Source organism: Saccostrea cucullata, unplaced genomic scaffold, assembly GCF_032062105.1.
Source record: "Saccostrea cucullata isolate Sc308-1 unplaced genomic scaffold, CSIRO_AGI_Scuc_v1 ctg826, whole genome shotgun sequence".
Taxonomy (NCBI): Eukaryota; Metazoa; Mollusca; class Bivalvia; order Ostreida; family Ostreidae; genus Saccostrea; species Saccostrea cuccullata.
This window is the reverse complement of record NW_026941266.1, coordinates 101,881-123,772: the sequence shown is the minus strand read 5'-3', so window position 1 is coordinate 123,772 and position 21,892 is coordinate 101,881. Positions and strand designations below refer to the sequence as shown.

The 21,892-nt window shown below is 31.8% G+C and overlaps 3 protein-coding genes across 6 annotated transcripts in view; all 3 read left to right on the top strand.

Moving 5' to 3' along the window:
* The first annotated feature begins 3,995 nt into the window (after positions 1 to 3,995).
* LOC134257513 (lysosome-associated membrane glycoprotein 1-like) overlaps positions 3,996 to 21,892 on the top strand; it is a 77,934-nt gene continuing 60,037 nt past the window's right edge. The window contains exons 1-3 of one of the 4 annotated variants that reach the window (XM_062740112.1): positions 3,996 to 4,053; positions 4,395 to 4,706; positions 16,232 to 16,420. In XM_062740112.1, the coding sequence (XP_062596096.1) occupies positions 4,002 to 4,053; positions 4,395 to 4,706; positions 16,232 to 16,420 (553 nt within the window). In that variant the 5' untranslated portion in view covers positions 3,996 to 4,001. Of the gene's footprint in view, positions 4,054 to 4,394; positions 4,707 to 4,828; positions 5,018 to 15,055; positions 15,311 to 16,231; positions 16,421 to 21,892 lie in introns of those variants that run through there. The other 3 variants (XM_062740114.1, XM_062740115.1, XM_062740116.1) reach the window with 3 other exon arrangements.
* Positions 7,495 to 12,071, top strand: LOC134257517 (uncharacterized). The gene is made up of 7 exons (XM_062740120.1): positions 7,495 to 7,695; positions 7,878 to 7,929; positions 8,167 to 8,235; positions 9,057 to 9,202; positions 9,934 to 10,102; positions 10,736 to 10,912; positions 11,929 to 12,071. Exons 1-7 carry the CDS (start codon positions 7,495 to 7,497, stop codon positions 12,069 to 12,071), a joined length of 957 nt encoding a protein of 318 aa, XP_062596104.1.
* LOC134257516 (uncharacterized) lies at positions 16,907 to 20,676 on the top strand. The gene is made up of 6 exons (XM_062740119.1): positions 16,907 to 16,973; positions 17,778 to 18,106; positions 19,080 to 19,290; positions 19,444 to 19,608; positions 19,964 to 20,109; positions 20,371 to 20,676. Exons 1-6 carry the CDS (start codon positions 16,907 to 16,909, stop codon positions 20,674 to 20,676), a joined length of 1,224 nt encoding a protein of 407 aa, XP_062596103.1.

Below are 21,892 nucleotides of genomic sequence, written 5' to 3'. Positions count from 1 at the left end.
CAAAATGAAAAACTGTAAAAGAAAATATTTTAATAGCATCTTGAAAGATTTCACAGAATTTTTGTTTTCCAATCATCGTAACAAAATCTTTGTTCAAGTAAACAACTCTGAAAAGTGATAATGGTAATAAATAAATTATGTAGTTCATTCCTAGTAAAATTATGAAAAATTTTAATTCAAACGCGACTCTTTGCAGAATCCTTAACCTTAGTGGCTTACTTGGTCAAGAGGAAAGTGGCTTCCTTATTCAGTGTATTTCAAAGTGTATGCCTAAAATGGAATGATTTTTAATCCAAGTCTCACTGTCTGGCAGAAAAGTGTGTTCAGCAATTAGGGCATCAGCTAAAAGGGCTTTCAAGGATTTTGAGGAGAGGTGGTCAAATAAAAAAATCTTATTGGCTTTCCCAGGAGTGTGGAATTTTCAGAATTTCATCACTTGGATCCTTTGATCGATTACGATTCATATTTTCATTCCTTTCTTTTGTTTTTCTTCAAGAGCCTGGATCTTTTATATTCTTTTTTTTTTGGCAGCCAGAGTTTTTTAATCTTCTGATCTCAACTCATCAACATTATCTGTTAACTGCTTCTCTTTTCCCTACAAGAAAAAAGATTTTCTGAAAATGCTCATAAACATGATAAATGTGAAAACTTGAGACTTAATTGTTTGTTTGTTTTTTTTTTTGCATATTTGTTTCATTTAATTCTGCATCATAGGCACTGCCATATTTTAAAGCATTCCGAGCGGGAATTTAGCCTGTTTGAATGTTTCCCTTGCCCGCCATGTTCAAGATGTTATAGGTGAACAGGATGAATGTTTCAATCTTTAATAATTAAATGTAACGTTATTTGGTTGGATCCTTACTCATAACAAAGTTTGACAAAATTTTCATTAAAAAGGACATAACTGAACTCTTACAAATAGACAGTAACATCTTGACAAATATCTCACAGATTCAGCGATTGCCTTTATTTTTTTGTAACTCACCACTAATATCTGCAGTTATGAAGTAAATTGATCCTCTGGATATTCCTTCTTCGTATTCTGTTAATTTCTTCAAAGGTTGACAAAGAATGACTCGATCTACGCTAATAATCCTCCCACTCTACCGATTCACTTTCCAACGTCTCGCGCGTTTCAAAGTTTGCGCCTTTTAAAAAGTGTCATGCAGAGCTAATTAAGAAATAGTTTCGAATTGCCAAGATTTTTGTTAAACAAAAAATAACAAACACTATCTGAATGATTTTTCGCTGAAATTATTTTTTAAAATTAATATAAGTTATATCATTTATTGAACTGGATTGTTTTACATTATACCTGTAGAGCTATAGTTTCGTATTCAAGTATGGCCGCCTCCATATCAGAGGACAACAAAAATATCTCTTGGAACCACTCGCCCTCAAACTGAGTACCCTGAGCTATGAAAGTGTATAGGAGGATAGACTACCAAATACGAATGTGGTTCATATCATAGCTTCTTCACAACCATGCAGCCTGTGCTGTATCATTTACACACTATGGACAGAAAAATGTGACTTTATAACTGCATCAAAATATAAAGCTTTTCGACCCAAGAATGGTACGGTACAGTACGGACAAGAGATATAATTTTTTAGTTGTCAATAAATTTATGATACAGTTTTACGAAGATTATGAAATTTTACCTAGACTGTAAGTCTGTTTCATTTTCTTACAACTTGTTAAAAGTTTGACAAATAGAGAAAATTCGGTCGAACAAAGTTGTTTCATGAAAAATGAGATAATTTAAAGTACAATATTAATATAGCTGGCCTGTGAATTTAAATGATGAAGAAACATTAGTAATTCAATATGAGAAAAAAATGCTGTCAATATTGATGCAGTGTTTTATAAATTAATCATAATTTAATTACAATCTCCCTTCTAGACAGTTCATAACAGAGTTTTATTATCCTGAAGAATCTAAGTTATCAATTACATAGAGTAGAAAATAGTGATTTTAACCTCTTATGTTACCCTACTCGGCTCTGATCCCATACTTTCAAAATCAAAACAAAAGCATGTTATTTATTAAATCAGGGGCTTGTTCAACAATTGCATATGCATACAAAAGTTGTATTATGGGAGTAATGAGTGTTTTCAGGCGATCGTTTGTGACAATAATTTTTACATTTTTAGTCTTCATGAAAATTCATGAACATTCATTACCTTGAACTATTAAGTTTTTTCTTTAAACTGAAAATTACCAATATTCATATTTGTTCATCATTTGTTCATGAACTAGGAATTATGAATGTTTTCATGAATTTTATTCATGAACTACTTTTATGAACCTGTTAAGAATCCTTTAAGAACCATTCATGAACAATTATGAACAACTCATAAAGGTTCTTAAAATCATGAATATCATTTCGCAGGGGCTCCTCCATGGCACCTGATCCCACTTCTCATGTCCCGGTGCCTCCGTGTTTGCTCTGCTCTTATTTTGTATTGTTTTATGGACTTTGAGATTGAATACTGTTCGTTATCTCAATATCCTTCTTGTTATAAAGATTCTCTGAAAGTTTCATTAAATTTCACTTAGGGGTATAAGAGGAGTTGCGGATAAGAGATGGGTACCCCAAAGTGTAACAGACAGACGGTTGGACGGGGGGACTGACATACCGATTACTATATTCCCTCCCACTTTTCAAGCGGGGGAATAAAAAATAATTATAATACAATAAATAAGTCTCTAACTTTCTATGGCATGATAGGTCGTAAAAAGAAGACCCATTCGTTCATATGTTCGAATTTGTTTATTGCCAGTATTTCCAACATATTTTCCAAAGTCAATAAATGCACCAAATAAAAGAAAATGAATAGAATTATATATTGTGTTCCAGAATATCGTATATGTTGCTGAAATATACGTGTGCCAGAAAAATTCTGATTTTCAATGTATTGTTTAAATTTCTTTATAGCGGTAGTCTTTCTTTATAGCGGTAGTCAATTGTGAAAAAGATGAAGACAGGCATAACATATTGTACATCGCTATAGGAGCAGCAGCCGGGGGATGTCTCCTTTTTGTCGTACTGGTGGTTACTGTATACGTCTTCAACAAACGCCGGAAATACGAACAATTAACTCTATGATTAGGAATGTAAATTAAAAAGCAATTAACGAGTGTATCAAAATAATTTCTACCAGAAGACTGGTTTGGGAAGTTTTGCTCAATGCAGTGGTAATTCAATATAAAATTATAAGATACAAGATAATTAGAAAACAAAAAAGACAACAGTATAATTCAGCAAAACTCCATGAACAGTCCAAGGAAACATTTTTATATCATGTCAATTCTTGACCCCCCAAAAATCCTTTGTAAAAGTAAGTAAAATTTCGTTTATTAGAAATTGAACACTGTTATTTTTTGTGAAAGAAAAAAAAAGAAATTGAAGACTGAAGTTCGATTTTTTCGTTCAATTTTATTAAAAAAACATTTATCCTGGATATCGTTTAAAATTTATTTAATCTGTTGAAAAATTCACAGAACTAAAAAATTTCAGTGTTGTTTGTATGACAAATACAACAAATCTGGTATTTTGCTGCGCTTTAAATGTTATGCTAATTCTATAATACGTGAACACGAAACATTTCCTCCAATTACCTAATGTACATGTGAGATAAATCACGGTATCAAAATTCAAATATGTATGAATATTATTCCCAATCATAAAAAATCTCAAGTTGCTATTTTCTTATCAGTCCATTGTTTATACTCTTAGATAAAACATGACGTTACTTTTATGTAAACAACAGTAAGATAAGTTATTGTGCAATGTGTTAGCTACTAGTGTAACTTGTTGGTTTTACCTGTACTATCAGGGTCATGGGTGCACGAAAAGGAAGAACAATGTGCCGTTATTAATATACTTTAAACTGTATAATTGAATTTGTATTTTTTACTGATTGATTTTGGTTCCTTTTTCCCAATGGGAACTTTTTAAAACTGATTTGATTTGTTTGTAATTGAGTCAACATTTCGATGGCACTTTATTCATACAAAAACCTTTTTGTAAGGACAATATTACTATGGGGTAAGTAAGTAAGAATTATTAACTACTAGTATCCTGTTGAAATTATTAATTAATTGTTTTCACATTGTACAGATCATACATATAGATTTCTTCTAAGAGATTTAATTTCCTTTTTAAAATCATATATAACCCATTTTGGATATATATTTCTTTCTTTGTGGTAGCAATAACATTCTTTGTACACGTGATTTATTCAAATTTAAATATTTTGGGTTGCGAATAAGTCATATTTTTTAATGATAAAAATTAAAATTTAACTCATTATCTCCAATCATTTCTCAATAGACATGTAACTACTAGTATTTTATCAGAATTTGATGATAACATTCCTTTAAATAAAGGTATATCACAAACAAAAAGATCAGAATATAAGTACACCTATGACAACAATGAAACCTGTATTGATGTGAAGATGGATGTTCTGTTTACTCTGAGTAATGGAATGGAAGAAGTAACATTTGATGGAAATAATTTCACTGTGAAGAGTGGGGATTGTGCAAAATTTGGAGAATATCAGGCAGCGCTGACATTGGCGAATTCCAATGAAGATTTTCTATCCTTCACTTTCAATATTAACCCTGATTTATCAGTGAATATGAGTTCCATGTTTACATTTGCTCCAACTGAATTCTTTCCAGGAACACCCATATCAAGTAAGCTGTAATATTGACAATTCTTATTCTGTTATATTTAATCTACAACTACAAAAAGACGAGTAAATATTTCATCTTTTAATTTATTTTCAATGCCAATATTTTTTATATATAAATTACAGCTACAATTAATTTGTTGGACACAGGAGACTTGAAACTTGGATCAGACACCCAACTTTACCAATGTGGATCCACTCAGAGAATGACATTAACAGAAGAGCTGGAAGGGACCACTTATACAATGTACATGGACATGTTTTTTGTCCAGATTCAGGCCTTTAACATAAACAATGGAACCCTCAGTCCTGATGGTAAGATGTTACTTTAATATCATATTTCGATATAGGGATATGACATGAATTTCTCTGCAATAGTAAAGTCCTAATTAAAAATATATACTCTAGAAACAATTTGTGATATCTAAGATACTAGTAATTTAAATTTGAAATCCATGTTGCTCATATAATATTTTTATTTAGTTATTCGTTTTTTTTTTTCAGTAAATTCGTAATTCAAATAATAATTTGCTTTGAAAGTCGAAATTAAAATTTATATTTTGCTTAAATACTGAATATAAATAAAGATTAATTTCAGTACTTTGAAGTAAGCCCTTGCAACCAGGTAAAGATTGTGATTCACAATAAAATACATTGGTCTTTGTGTTTGTTGTTTTAGCAATTGTACTGTATAAAATTCGAAAAGTATTGTATATTTGGGAGGAATAACTACTCGTAGTTACACATGGGAAATAACTTGGATTCCATGCATAACACAATTACGATAGTTTTAACATTCTTTTAAGTATTTATTTGATGCTATGTTCTGCATTTCAATTATTATATCTTTTGAAAATCGCAAAACATTTAAGCATTGAATTCATATTTCTGGCTGTCTTCGGTCCTATAACACACCTGGTCGTGCCGACAAATTGAATACCGCGCGTTCGCGCGGTATGATAAATTTGTCGGCACGGTCAGGTGTGTTATAGGACCGAAGACAGCAAAAAATATGAATTCAATGCTTATATTTACATTCTCTAATTTTCCTGCTACATAATTACTGATTTCGTTAATCTTTAATGTGAATTTAGCGCCCTTCAAAACTGACGTGGTCAATAGACGTAAGGGCCGTTTTTGACGTCAGATGACGTTGCAAAGTTAAATAACGCAAACAAACATTACAAGGAAAAAAATGACAAATTGATTTCAAACGCACATTTGTAGTAATTTTACTTTAATTTAACAGAATGATAGTTTTTGATTAAATTGAGTCAACACATTGTACATTTTGGTGTTCCTAGATTATAGAAAATGCATATAGTTCCTACTGTGTATTCTATCGCGCGGTGACAAGGTTTCGCGTGTGTTATAGAAATTTGAATGTCGTGGATTTCTAATGAATTTCTTAAGGAAAAATACACGGAATGTAAATATTCGGTATTATTATCACCCCTACTAATTTTATTGTGATTCAAATTCAAGTCACGTGGTTAAGGTTGACCCATTCAAAGGTTACAGGGTAGAACCGGTTTTATAAATAAAAATGGCAGTAAACAGGAAATTGTTATAGTCTGTTTATTTTGAAAACATGTCCTGTAAAAATATGTGTTCCCAGGTCTTTTTGAAGTACTTTCATTTTTCGGTAGATAAAAGGAGAGCCAAAACAATATACTTTATCTTTGCTTTTGTGATAATTTATTGCAAAAATTTGAGCTCTCTAGAGACAATTTCCCCCAAATAGCCCGATACCATGGTAGAAAAAATGTGTTTACAATATCATTTACACTGACAACCTTTGTATGCCATATATGCTATATATTGTTATCAATGCGCACGACAGATCTTACCATGCACGCACTAACTGACAAATCGTTGAATTTAAATGGGCTGCAAAAAATGTTCAGCTAAAAAAATACAAAGATTAGAAACCATAAAAGATGTCACCGGCGTTTTTAACTTGTTGTTACTAGAAAATATGTATAATGAAGTGTAGTTCAAGTTCAGAACACACGAGGTTCAAGGGTAAGGAAACTGAGCAGCATCTCCTGAGCATTCAAACGGAAAATACCCGTGATCACAGGTTTTTGTTGCCAGGAAATCCACCTGACAATTGCATTCACCGATAGTACAACAAAGGAATCAATACAGACTCAAATCGCCTTCTAGTCTGAGTTAGGAAAACCTAAAATTTTATGTTTATGCAATAAATGAATTGCTTGTCATTGTTAGCATGGAAATTATAGGGCAAAAAGAAACAATTGAAATTGCTTTACGAAATGGGTGAAAATGTTCTTTGTGCCTTTCTCATCGCCATTATATTTATTGTTTTTTTTAGGTATAAAATTCCTGTAGTACCCGTAGTAACCCATAATGCAATTCTCCTTCATCTGATTTGTCAGTTAAAAGCTGACGCCAAATATATAGTCCCGGTTCCAAATACATGCATATTGTCCAAAAAAATTTAATGCATGAATGCAGTAAAATAATATCATAGTGAATATATAATTTATTAAAGTTGAATGAATTCAAATGAAATTGAAGTACATTTCTACAGATAGGGTGGTAAAAACTGAAACACAACATAACTTCTCTGTTTACCATAAGTCTATAACATTAGAATTTCTATTCACATTATTTAAGAAGTATATGAAAATATATGAAATTATAAGTATTACACGGTTCTATACGTTTAAAATTGAGAATAAATTAAAACTTCAGCACGATATTTTTAATTTTATGACGCTATTTCAGTGTTTGAATGTAAAGATGATGAATGCATAATGCAAACAATGGAACTCCCAGTAACAACATTCTGGCCGAGCAATGTAACAGTAGACTCCTCCACAGCTGATCCCACTTATATGACGACCACCATTCCAGTATCCCCTCAAACGTCCACATACAAAGTAATGAAGAATTCTATAGCCTGTCTCATCATAGAGGGACGCTTCCAACTAATTGTGTCTTATATTAAATGGGATAATGGAATTGTAAGTTCTGGTCAGTTTAAAAGTTATTCACTTCTACATGTACTTAGGAAGAAGTCTATATATTGTAAATCAAATCTTATATTTCATGAGTTTGTATTTGAGTAAATAATTAAAATAAAAGAGCAAAGCTTTTTATTTAAAACGCAGATGTTTTAGTGTATGAAAGTTCAAATAATTTGTAGGTTTTTACATATCGTGTCTCACTTTCTGATATTGGACAAATCCAAATTCATGGTAAAAGCTAACCTAGGAGTTTGACATTGTCTGAAAACTTTTATGAGAATATACAGGACATTTCTTTAAAATGAACGGGAAAATTCTTTAGAACGAATAGAAATGTCTTATTATTAGTGTCAAAAATGAGTAATAATATAATGTAGATTTTAGATCAGCTTTCTGACTTTGGAAGCTCTAATCAATTTGAGCAATATAAAAGAATTTGCTAATGAGATATTCGTCTTTACATTTCAGGCCAAAAAAAATGTAGATGTCCCAGAGTACAAACATTTAATGTGGAGAATGGGAAATTTTCAGAAAACGGTAAATAATTTGTATTTAATGTACGTCTACTGAATATTCCCCTTTTAATAAACATCAAGACCATTTATCAAAACTGCTTCATCAGTTTAAACCGGTTTTTCAAACTTTTGCCTAAATTTTGATGATGAATAATGTTATTATTATATATACTATATTTAAGACAAAAATGGTTTCATTAATTGGGCATCTCTGTTTAATTTATGGAGTACTAAAACATATGACAATCAAATACTAAGGGTTAATGCAAAAAAGTTGCTAAACAATTCTCTGGGATTTCCAAATCCTTGCGTTTAGAATTACAAAAGCAAAGATTTATAATTTTACTTTTATACCATTTTAATGACCCCTCTTCAATAGCCTAAGTTTATCAGAACGGCACATTTCTTATTTATTGCACGTCTGCAGCAAACATCGAAAAAAAAAAAAGAAAGGCATGTCCTTGGCATTTGCAGCAAGTTTGTTGCATGTATGCAGCAGCTTGCAGCAAACATTTTACCATGCAAATGAGGTTTGCTGCAAGTCTGGAGCAAACAGTGGATTTTCAAAATATTGAAACCTTGCTGCAAGCTTGCGGCAAACATTCCTGCAAATTTGCAGCAAACATTTGTGCAAGCTTGTCACCAAACCTGACCTAAAATTTTAATCATAGAGGAAATCCCCCACATGTGTGTGGAATTTTTCGACGTGTTGATAGACTCTTTTTGTGTTCCTAGACAATGTAAATTAAAGCCGATATCTACAAACTCTAGTAAAAAATATAAAGTGTATTTTATATTATACATGTATGACATGGAAACAATATACTCTTTACTTATTTTCAGGATACGACTGTAATGAAGACGTAGAACCTATTCCAGGTCCTGGAAATGCTCCTGTGCATATGTTTACAGTGGCTGATAATAACATCACTTGTATTGTAATCAAAGGTGGATTTCAGTTCAACATTCCATACATGTCATATAATGGGGTAAATGTCAGTAGTAAAGTTATTATGATGTATGTGGCATATGCCGATTGACTCCTGTCTCTCTGAAAAAAATTGATAAATTTTCTTTTACATGGTTTAACTGAGCCGCATTTATAATGATTCAAGTTAAAAAAAATGTTAAAAGTTTCAAAATGATCCTTGAAATTATCATTTTTTGTTTAATCATTCAAATATAAATAAAGTTAATTGACGTCTTAGATACTGTGGTGTAAAACACATGTATAAAATTTACACGTGGTTTTAGAGACATCGAATTTCTTTAATTTTTAATTTATTACCAATGATGCTTATCATGAAATGCAGAGATGTCTTGCAATATAAATATCGTAAATTTGATTTTAATTGTAATGTATGGTCTTCGGCTACAAATTTTATTCGAAAAATAAACGCGTAAAGATTGCAGTAGACTATAGCTACTATTTTAAATTTAGGATAATCCTCCTTTTATAGTAGCTGTTTGAAAATACGTATAAGTGTATTTGAATACTTAAACAAGTCTAACTGAAGCTTTCTTTAGCTCCATCTATATTAGTTAAAAATATGTTATTCTTTGCAGATATAATTGAGAAATATCCATTCTTAAATGTCAAATTTACCCCCTTTTTTTCTTTTCAATATTTTTCTAGAATACGACAGGATTGATCTCTCTACCAGATAGATACACTGTAACGGGGGACTGCAACACAAATCTGAATTGATATTATTCCCAGAAAATAGTCATTGGATTTTACAATACCTGGAAATTGACATTATACTTCTCCTCTGATGTAAAGCAAAGGGAAATTTTAGCAAGAGAACACGTTACAAAGTACCACATCTCACATATTGAGCTGGATTATGATTTCAATAACAACCTTTTTACAGACGCTGTGGACAACAGTGAGTAAATGGTTCCCATTCAGGTCACTTCAAGGGTTTTTCATGATGAAAATATCATGCATGCATAATTTCTATTTACACACAATTTTCCTGAATTTTTCCTCTTTGCTTCTATGACGAAGGATACTCTTATTTTTTATACATATCTTAAGATATATATATTGTAAAATTGATATATGATTTAATTAATGTAAGTGTCAAATCCCATTTTAAAAAAGCAAGTGTAAACCATCAAAATTCCAAGTGTAAAAAAAAATTCCTAATTTAATGTTTATGCAGGTATTTGAAATTTAAATTTACTCGTAAAATTATGTAAAATTTACAAATGTATTGCAAAATATTTTTATGAATTGTCATAGTAAAGAATTATCATCCGTAGATCATAGTTTCAAGGTCTGAAGGTGTCATTGGTTAGTTAAAGTACTTGTGTACATTGAACTATGACAACCTATATTTAACTAGATGTTACCACAGTTTTGATTATTCAGTTAAATTTTGTTAGCTTTTGTAAATCGTAATGAAAATTGAACCGTCTGTAAGTTACATGTAATGTTCTCAATAATCATGCAGATATCTCGGTGACACCTCGGTCTTTGTGTTATAGTTCATAATTGATTTTATTTCTTATTGCAGTTCTCGGTACAAATAAAACAGCTGTTACTGCCTGTCTTCGAGCATTGACAACAAATGAAGATCAAAGCTACATGTGCAAGAAAGATTCTACATTTAACATTCAGAATGGTGTATCTATGATAACCAAGGAACTTCAATTTCAAGCCTTCAAAACTGAAAATTTAACTGCTTTCAGCTGTAGGTTTTATTAAGTACGAATTTCTGTTAAATGCAATCAAACAGCACTCATGTTATAAAATATAGAAATAACAGTTATCAAGCTAAAAATCTGATTACACAATTCAAATGGGAAGCAAAGCTAACACATACTTTTTCAAAACAACAGAGGTGGGATCAGGTACCATGGAGGAGCAAGCATCCCCTGTCGACTAGTCAAACCCACGCGTGCTGATTGTTATAATCGGGCAAGCAGAAAAAAAATTGAAATCCCGTCAGTGTTAAAATAATGGCCTAACAATAAGTATGAAACCGTCTGTATTCTATTAAATGAACCATCATGATTATATTTGCTGATGAGGACATAATTGTGCATCGATCATAGAACTTGCGAAAGGACGACTCTAAATAAAACTTTACTCGAAACTCCTTGATATCCTTGTTTCATCAATTTGTTTATCAATAGTTTGCTCGTTTTTGAAATAACGTACATGGAGCGTGTTTTTGCATTTGGATCCAACTGGGAGATATAAAACCCATTTCGTTCGTTTGTTTGTTTATCTTCTCTCTTGGAGAATTTTTGCACATATGGAGATGACTATAAATCCAATGTGCAGGGTATATTGCTTCAAAAGTAAGGGAAGTTGGTAATAAAAAAGTTGAACTAATCATATTTAGGTTACCAGAATAGTCTTTTTCTTGTAGAAATTCCCATATGAAACAAACTTGATACACTCTGTGGTATTTTTTAAGTACATGATGTGAATATGTATAAATGTTGCTAAAGAATAAAAAATAGGTCTGCTAATAATGTATTTCTATTATCTTTTCTTTACACCAATGTGCTTATCTTTACTTGCAAAGACGAAACCATCCATGTCTTTGTTAAATTAATATAATGATAATAAGCAGAATAGATTTGCATTAGCATAATTACGAATTACACCGATATCAAATTAGAGGTCGACATATGTAAACTTGATATGATGATAAACCTGATATATAGAGATTTAATATATTTTCATTATCTTTAACAGCTGCAGTCTACTGTAAGGACAATGGAGATAATTACATCGTGTTAATTTCCACAGGAGCAGCATTAGGAGGACTTCTACTTTCAGTTGCTGTGTTGGTCATTGTTTACAAGAAACGTCAGAATTATGAACAATTAACACATTGAATGCAATCTTCAACAACATGGCATTAACTTACGAAGAATTAGAGTAATTGATCACAGATGCAAAAGGTTTTCAATCCAGACGTTACTTATTCTAAGGCATGGACGCTTTAATAATTTATTGTGTATAATTCAGTGTTTATAAAATTTTTATTTCCATGAATGATATTGCAATTCTTACTAAAGTAGAATAAAATGCAGAAAAACAATGTCATTTTTCCACTCCTTTTTGATTTTGATTTCCGTAAATGATATTTGCAATTTTTACTAAAGTAGAATGAAATACAGAAAACATTGCCATTTTCCCACTCAGTTTTTTTTGATTTCCATGAATGATATTCCAATTCTTACTAAAGTAGAATAAAATGCAGAAAACAATGTCATTTTTCCACTCCTTTTTTATTTTTATTTCCATGAATGATATTGCGATTCTTACTAAAGTAGAATAAAATGCAGAAAACAATGTCATTTTTCCACTCCTTTTTGATTTTGATTTCCATGAATGATATTGCAATTCCTACTAAATCAGAATAAAATGCAGAAAACAATGTCATTTTCCACTCCTTTTTTATTTTGATTTCCATGAATGATATTGCAATTCCTACTAAATCAGAATAAAATGCAGAAAACAATGTCATTTTTCCACCCTTTTAGACCTCCAAGGGAAAAAAAAAATGAAAATTCCACAGCGTTATTGCACATCCACAGGACACAATCAATCATCTTCCTAAAGATGATTAGGCTACTGCGTATAAATATAACGGTTGAGAGAACCAAGGTCTTTATGTAAAAAATGTAAATTTAGTCCCCTGTTTGCTCCCAGGATGGAAAAGAAAATGCAAAATCTTATTGCACATCTACAGGAAACCAACAATCGTCTTCTAAAAGATGATAAGGCTACTGTATAAGACAAGTAAAATGTAAGAAGAGTTACATGTAAGGGTACCAGGGGCCCTTTTAATCAAAGGTCGTATGCTCAGTCGTAGTGCAACGCCGGTGTTAAACAACGAGAAGTGATTACATCAGCAGAATATTGACTGGGGTCATTTTTCAGCTTGTATGGAGTCGTAAAATTATCGGTCTAGCTTGAAAAGTTTTCTACAGTAGAAAAAATACTCTACTTGTATAATATTGACCCGGGGTCATGTTTCTACGTATAAAGAAACATTCTCATATACAAAATATTTGGACATTTTAAAATGTCCAAATAATTTGTAAATGAGAAACCTCAGTCAGCATTCGGCTTAATGTCAGATTATATTTGATAACAAGGTCATTGTATAGACCACAAAACTTGCAAAATATTGACTTCAAACGAGACCGTTAATACTCCTGTTCATTATAACATTACATACTGGTAATTATATTTTAATCAAATTGACTTAATCAACTTTTAATCGCTATCAAAACGTTACTACCGGGTTGATAGTAATTTTAATATGCCTTTCTGATAATACGGCAGCCCCTTTACAGAGATAATTAAAATTTCAAACTTCCTCTATGAAGTCTTCATGTGCGACTGGTCCTTCATTTTGCCCTATACATATGCTAAATTTGCTTTAATTTCATTTTGACATACTATTTAGCTGGAAATTGTCATAATTTGGGGAAAATTCCAGTTTAGATGATTGTTATTTTCTGTTTATCAATATAAGTAATTGCGCAAAAAAGATATACATTCAAGTGATTATCGATCCATTGTTACTGATATTAGATAAAAACGAAGTGTTATCTTCATATTATAAACAGCAACATCACTTGTCAGGGGAAATCAAATGTACAAAATTATCAATTATTCTCTAATCTGAAGGAGATATTAGGGTGCTGCAAAAAGGTACATGTTTTTCTAAAATTTCGATGTAAATACTATGTAACTTAATCTGTAATTTTATCAACTTTTTAACTTATTTTTTGTTATACTTTTACAGAAAGATTGAATTTGAATTAATTTGAAACAAACGGGAAAAACTGAATAAATGATTTGATGTAAATATTCATACACATGGCAGTTTTCGTAGCCTTATTATTCCTACAGGGTGAGTACATGAAATATATTTAAGGAAAGCAGATTATAAAAAAGCATAAATTGACCGAAACCAGATTAAACTCGAATAATTTGTCCAAGAATAAGAATTATTCCTTATAATTTAATAACGTTGTTAAATTGCAGTCCTTAAGGTCAGACGAGACGTTCCTCAAAATCTGTTTTGGTATATCTTCATAATGTACACTGAAAAAAAAATAACTAGTGAAAGTCACTGGGAAGACTAGTAAATTTACTGTCCATACAATCACTACCTTAAAAGTAGTTTTTCTGGGTATTGGGTAGATTTACTGCTAATATTAATAAATCTAAGAATTTATAAGTAACTTTCACTAGGTATTTAAGTATCTTTACGACCACTTCTCCACCTTTCACTATCTTAGCTAGTAAACAGAGTGAGTACTAATCACGTAGAACGCTTTACTAGGCACACTATAGTTGAATTAACTAGGTATTTCTCTCAGTGTATGGAAAATATTCAAAATTTTAATCACATTCTGATTTCTAAACCAGTATCTAAACATCTTTAATAAATCCAAACACTTAAACATTTAAACTTGGAAAAGTATTTTTCCTCCCAAAAGGATTATATAAGAAAAACTACCCCTGGCATCTTGCAGAAATGCCAGGTAATGTACCTCAAATTTTTGTGAGTCAACATGTTTAAGTATCAATACTTCAATGACAAAATATTGGAAAATTTTATCTATCATTAAGGAACGTCTCGTCTGTCCTTAACTAAATATTTTGGGGTAGAAAAGCATGATCAAAAATATTTACCTATCATCTTTACTCATTTTCTACTAAATTCTAAATTTAATTGGTATCTGAATATTTTAGATCATTCAAACATAATGTTAATAGCATACATTTTATCTTTATGAAGTTATATCACTGACACAAGGATCGAAATATGGTTACATGTACGACAACAACGAATTGTGTATTGATGTGAAGATGAATATTATCTTTACCTTGAGTAATGGAAAAGAAATAATGAAATTTAATGGAAGTGATTTTTCTGTGAAAAGTGGAGATTGTGCAAAAAATGGAGAATATGTGGCTACCTTGATTTTAGGAAATTCTTATGAAGATTTGTTGGCATGCACTTTCAGTGTTCTTCCTGATTTAAGTGTAAACATGAGCTTTATGTTTACATTTTCACCGTCTGAGTACTTTCCAGGAACATCCCTAGCTGGTAAGGAATTTAAAGATTAAAATAAAAATCGCACAAAGGTAGCTGCAATAATTTAGTCCTCTACGATTTTTTATCCATTTTTTTTTTTTCTGGAGAGGGTTACAATTCCACAGCATATCCGTAATGATGCAAATCTTTTTTTTAATACGGGTGGTTGCAGGCAAAATAAATTAATTTTACATTCAACTCAATTTTTAATAAGACAAAACCTGTATTTACTGTCAACAGCACCGCTCGTTAAAAGAGAAAATCAGGTAAAATAAATCTGCCTCTCAACATGATCAGCAGCCATATGCATGACAGTTCTCGCGTGATATACCCTAATGTACTGAGACTTGCGCTTGAATTTAGAATGACTTAACTAAATAACTTAAAGCAAATGTTCGTGTTGATAAATTATTGTGTTTTATGTTATCACTGAACATTGAAAAATAAAAACATTCAATGGGATATTTTCGAAAACAGTCCCATTTATGATTAAAATTCCTAAATAGATCCACTTTCTAGATCCCTAATATGAATTTGACTGCCCCAAATGAAATCTATCAAGGTCATTCAACATTGCGGGAAATTCAAGCTATGATGTTGTCATTCAGGAAAAAATCATCGATAAACATGTATGGATAGTTCTACATATTTTGATTGAGTCAAATGCAACTACATTTCGAATTTAGGCAAGAAATGCCCAAAATATAGTCATTTTCTGATTATTTGAGCCAATATCTTTGCATTTGCACAATTCCAGAGATTTAAAGGAGTTAAGTCCCATCCCCCACCTCCAACCCCCCAAAAAGGAGGAAGAGGAATACACTATAGCAGCTATGTTTATGGTTGTAAATCTAAAAATAAACCAAGTCATTTAACAACCCTTTTGTGTAACTTTTTCATCTAGATTATGAATTTAATTCAATGAATTCACAGCTTCAATAAATTTGTTGGATACTGGAGACATGAAACTTGGATCAGACACCCAACTTTACCAGTGTAACGCCAATCAGATAGTGACATTGACTGGGGCGTTGGAAGGGACCACCTATACAATGTTCATGGATATGTCTAGTGTCCAGATTCAGGCCTTTAACATAAAGAATGGAAAACTCAGCACTGACAGTAAGATATAATTTAAATCTATAGCCAATAATTAAAGAACTTTTTTTCTGATTCATAGTTTTAGATCAGATGGTCCAGAAATACATGCAGGTGGGATATTAAATTTCATCACTTAGAGTCAAACAAAGTCGTATTTAACCTTAAAAATCTTAACTTTTACCTACGAATTGATTTTCCTAAACTTTGAAGCAGTTAGGATGCTGTTTACTCTGGAGCCACTAGCATAAAAGGTAGGCCATTGACCTTGTTAATTGGAATCAGCATGTACCAAGTTGGATTAATGACAAGTCTTGTTCTATTTTTACCCTTTTTTCATGAAAAGTGTTGGGGATGGAGGAAGAAAAATAAAGAGAGAAACTGATTTCACGCATTTTTAAAATTTGGAATATTGAAAATTAGTCTAAAACGTAATAATTTTCTTTTCTTTCTATTTTTTTTTTTATTTTTTCGGGGAGGGGGGTGGGTGCAACCTTAAATTTGAGAAGGATGGAAAAGTTAAAAGCAAAAATTTTGAAATTAGACACCCAGATTCTCTGTCGGAGTTTCAACACCTGTAGTGCAATGTAATAGGAACAATTGCCAGAGAACACCCGATCGAGTCCCAATGTAGGCGCTCAATGTAACAAAGACATGTAACTTTCTCTGCTGGGAATTGAACCCGGATCCTCTGGCTTGACAGTCCAGTAATCTACCAAATGAGCTAAAGGGTTATCTCACTTGTCTAAGCAAGTTGAGAGCCGTGTATCTGACACTATTACAAGCACATAATCAGTATTTTGTTATTTTATTAGGGGTCTTATTTGATATAAAAGTCACCTGTGATGGTTATTTATCTTTAGAAAATTAATTATCAGCATTATGTTTTCCTCCTGAAATCTATTTTTTTACCCAATGATTTTATAGCTCGCGCAGCTAACACTGCGACCGATAATTACAACATTTCAACGAAGCTAAGATTGCAGGTAGCACACAGGTAGCACACAAAAATGGCTGAATTTTCCCTCAAACTCATTTTTTTTACTTTAAAATTTTGTTCTTATTTACGAAATCTCTTACAATATGTTATTTGAAGGACATTCAACAGCAAATATTTCGCCGCATCCCTGTTCGAAGATTGTGAAATCAGACATTGCACTTAAGAATATGCATCTTTTTAAATTACCGATCAATCTATTGAAACTATGCTTCAATGACCAGTTTTAGGAATACAAATAAGTAAAACAGTAGGAAAGATAAATGTTTAAAAGAATATCCTTTCACATAAATTTTATTATCAAAATGACCATCCTGACACTCTATGATCAATGTTCTTGAGAATGAGTGAGTATTTTAGTTTTCCCTATGTGATATTTTTCAGCTTTTACGTGTAAAAACGATGAAATAACAACAGAAGCATTTCGTTCTTCTGAACAAACTCAACCGACAACTGATTCACCAACAACAAACCTAAAAACAACTTTACCAGTTATGAAGACTTCTGAACAAACTCAACCGACAACTGATTCACCAACGACAAACCTAAAAACAGCCATACCGACTTTTAAGTCCTCTGTATACGTAACTCCTACAAAACCTCAGCTACCATCAAAGTCGATCTACAGAGTCATAAAGGACTCTACCGTTTGTCTCATCATGGAGGGACGATTTCAGTTACAATTTTTTTACATCGCCAAGGAAAATGTTATTGTAAGATGTTATTACCTGAAGTCTAAACGTTTTTGAGTTAAAGCATGCGCAATTTCCCGAAAAATATAAAGACAGAAAAAAGTAATTAAGGATCTTTTACTTTGCTAAATTGCTGAATTTAGGTAACTATAATAAACCAAAGTATTAAAGCTTTTGCCGTATTTAATGAAAGTGTATCAGAAGGTTTTGCTGTTGATTTTAGAATCAAAGCTCGTATGAGAAAAACTAAACCAAAGTTTTTGGCATTGTTAATCAAAGATTGATTGATTGATTGTATATTGTTTAACGTCCCTCTCGAGAATTTTTCATTCATATGGAGACGCCACCATTTGCCGGTGGAGAGCTGCAAATTTTGTCCTATACTCGGCACTCAGGGCCATTGAGCAGGGAGGGATCTTTTTCGTGCCAGCACCTACTGCGACACGGGGCCTCGGTTTATACGGTCTCATCCGAAGGACTGGTCTCCACGTCCCGCAGTGGGATTCGAACCCGCGACGTAAGGATTGACTCTTTACTTCGCGACTCTAGAACAGACGCTCTAACCACTGCGCCACGCGGGCGACCTGTTAATCAAAGAAACCAATGTCTTAAACTCAAATAACAATGTATCAAAGTAAACTTAGCTAACACATGAAAGTGTGTAACATATATTTTTTAAAAAGATATTCAGTTAAGTTATCTTTTGTACTATCAAAAAAAATGTTTTAATATTACTTTTTTGAATAGAAGGAAAAGGAAAGTTATAAATTCTTTGAGATATCTGACCTGACATAGTTATATTTTTTAATATACGGGGATAATATCTTTATTTAATATGCTACATTCTAACTTGCAGTATTTAGATGTTTTAATTTTTTCACGTATCTTGTGCTTGCAGCTGTCCAATGTACTTCTATTCCAATTATAAGAAAAATTTATATGTGCATCTACAAATTTAAAAAAAAATGCAATAAAATACCTCCTTATATTACAGACCAGAAACACTGTGAATATCCCAGAGAGCGGTGTTGTTAGTGTCACAGGAACCTGTGCTAGAGACAAGTCTAGCCTTATTATAACACCTAAAGATGGAGTCATTGAACATGTGATTTTTCAGTTTCAAATTGATACTTATACCGGTAAATCTATGTTGATGTCATTGTCTGCCGCGGTGAATCTGGAACTATTTCCAAATGCAAAGGAAGGTATTTTATCAAGTTTTGGAGTACTTGTACCTGTTAATAGTTTTTAATGTAATTTTCTCTGTATTTAGAACCTTGTTCATAAGGATATCTAAAGTTTCTCTCAGTCCGAAACAAATTTTAACCTTTTAAATTGAATATTTCATATATTTTTAGCGAAACTAATCCACACAGTTAGATCATCACTACCTTTGTCAGATCCCAGGCTATACTACAAGTGTGATGTAGGAGGGAATTTCTCAGACGATAAACTTACCTTGCACTTTAAAGAATTAAAAGTACAAGCGTTTCATTTAGAGGACGGCAGGTTTTCAAAAAATGGTATGACTTTTTATTGAAAACATAATTAGTTTCAACATCACACAGTGATCTAATCTTCTCTTTCGCAAACAAAATTTATAAATCATTGCAATATATTGTTACAAGAATTTAACAGTTCTCAATGCAAGATATAAGGTATGACAAACAGATGGACAGATGGACAGACGCTGGGCATCGATAGTCATCCCTAAGTGTAGCTTGTTCTGCAGGCAACACAAAAAATCTTGATACAGCTTTGCTTTGATATAAATAAATAATATCAATAAATTTATTTATTTGCTATTTTTGATTCACAGTATCATTATGCCGAGAACATAGCCTATCTAAAATGTTTAGTAGTGTTTATTTTTCATAGGTGAGGACTGCAAAGCTGATTTAGAACCAATTCCGGGTCCAGGTAGTCTCCCTGTTAACACATTTTCAGTGACCGATGGGAGCAACACTTGTATTGTTTTTAAAGGAAGCATTCAATTTAATATTCCTTATGTTTCTAAATTTATCGTAAGTTTTAAAACAAATTTAGAACTACATACAACACAGATAAGATTTATTTTTAGCTAAACTATTCATTTGTGAGCTTTATATTTAGTTTACTCACAAAATTGTATAAAAAAATCTATTTTAATCTTTAATTCTTCAATAAGTATAAAAATTATATTAAAACACAATCAAACCGAGTTATTAAACTATGAATAAAAAAAGTCATTCATAGACATTAAAGTAAATTTTTTTCTAAATGCAACATTTTTACAATAATTATAGATTTTCAAGGATACAGTTCCTCTACCAGCTATCTACAGTGTAACTGGTGATTGCAACACAATTTTGAATGGGTTCTACTCTCAGAAATTAGTTATCAGTTTCTATGATACCTGGGCACTGACGATGTACTTCTCTTCTGATACGAAGCAAAAAACAGTAGCAGAAAGGGCTGAGGAGGGCGTAACTAGGTACAAAATTTCACGAATTGAGTTCTCATTCGACTACGACAACGTCTTTTTTAAGTATGCCGACGACAGAAGTAAGTTTATTGATATCTTACCTAATGCTATTACAATATATAACTGAACATCTGTATTTTCATTATTTTTAATTCGAAGTTGTACAGGAAAAAAATCAAAACTATGTCAAGTATGACGTTTAGAGATAAAAAAAAACAGTATTCAAGCTCCAAGTCTATTTAAATAAAACAATTTGGGAGAAGAGCAATTATGTACTTCCAAAATATAAGAAGTGGGATGAGATGCCATGGAAGAGTGGACTTCTCATGTTAACCGGTCACACCCACCGTGTGCTTCTTGTGATGTAAAGATCAAAAGTATATGTGCCTTCTTTAATGTGTAAATAAAAAAAAGAGAAAAAAATTGCCTTTTTTTTAAATCTCAGATTGAAAACGGCTATTGAGAGGAAAGGCGAATGTTGTCAAAACATTTAAATGAAAACTACGAATGAAATTTAATTTTAAAGATAAAAGATATCAAAATGGAATATATAAGCAAGAAATTTTACATCCATGTAGATATAGGTGTTTAGGAATTTTGAGATGTACAGGAGAAAGGAAAGTAAAAATTATACACTTAACATTCAATAAGAAGGAGTAAGTACATGCATGGAAAGAAGGGGAAACAGAGAAAAGTAAAAATGTTAAATTGATTGATTGATGGAATCACCAACTCTATTATTCCTTTTTAACAATGTAACACCTTTCATGAAATGGAGTTCGAGAGAATATGATGTTGGTAAAAATATAATTAATATTTCCCTTCCGTCGCTTTTTCTGACCCCACCTTTGGAAGAAAAAACAGATATATATGTCTGTTTATAGTGAAGCCCATTTTTGTGTGAGATTCAGTCATGGGAAAGAATCATCAGTGCTCAATGGCCAATCGTGCCATCTGAATGTCTAAATTTCCAGCCCTTTAAATGAAAGAATTGGCGTCTAAATAGACGAACGAAATGTAAAACCCAAAATATGTGTCGGATCAAAAAGAAAAATACGAGGTGCATAATGGCATTATGTAATAAAGATTCTGTGAAAGTTTCATCAAATTTCTTGCAGTGGTATGAGAGGAGTGCGGATAAGAGAAGGGTACCCCAAAGCGTAACAGACGGACAGATTGACGGACGGACATACCGATTACCATATACTCTCCTGCTTTTCAAGTGGGGGGGGGTATAAATATATATATATATATATTTATATATCTATTTTGTAGTTATAAACCACCTCTGGATTGATGGAGTTCCATGAGTAACAATATATTTCTTCACATCATTACAATGA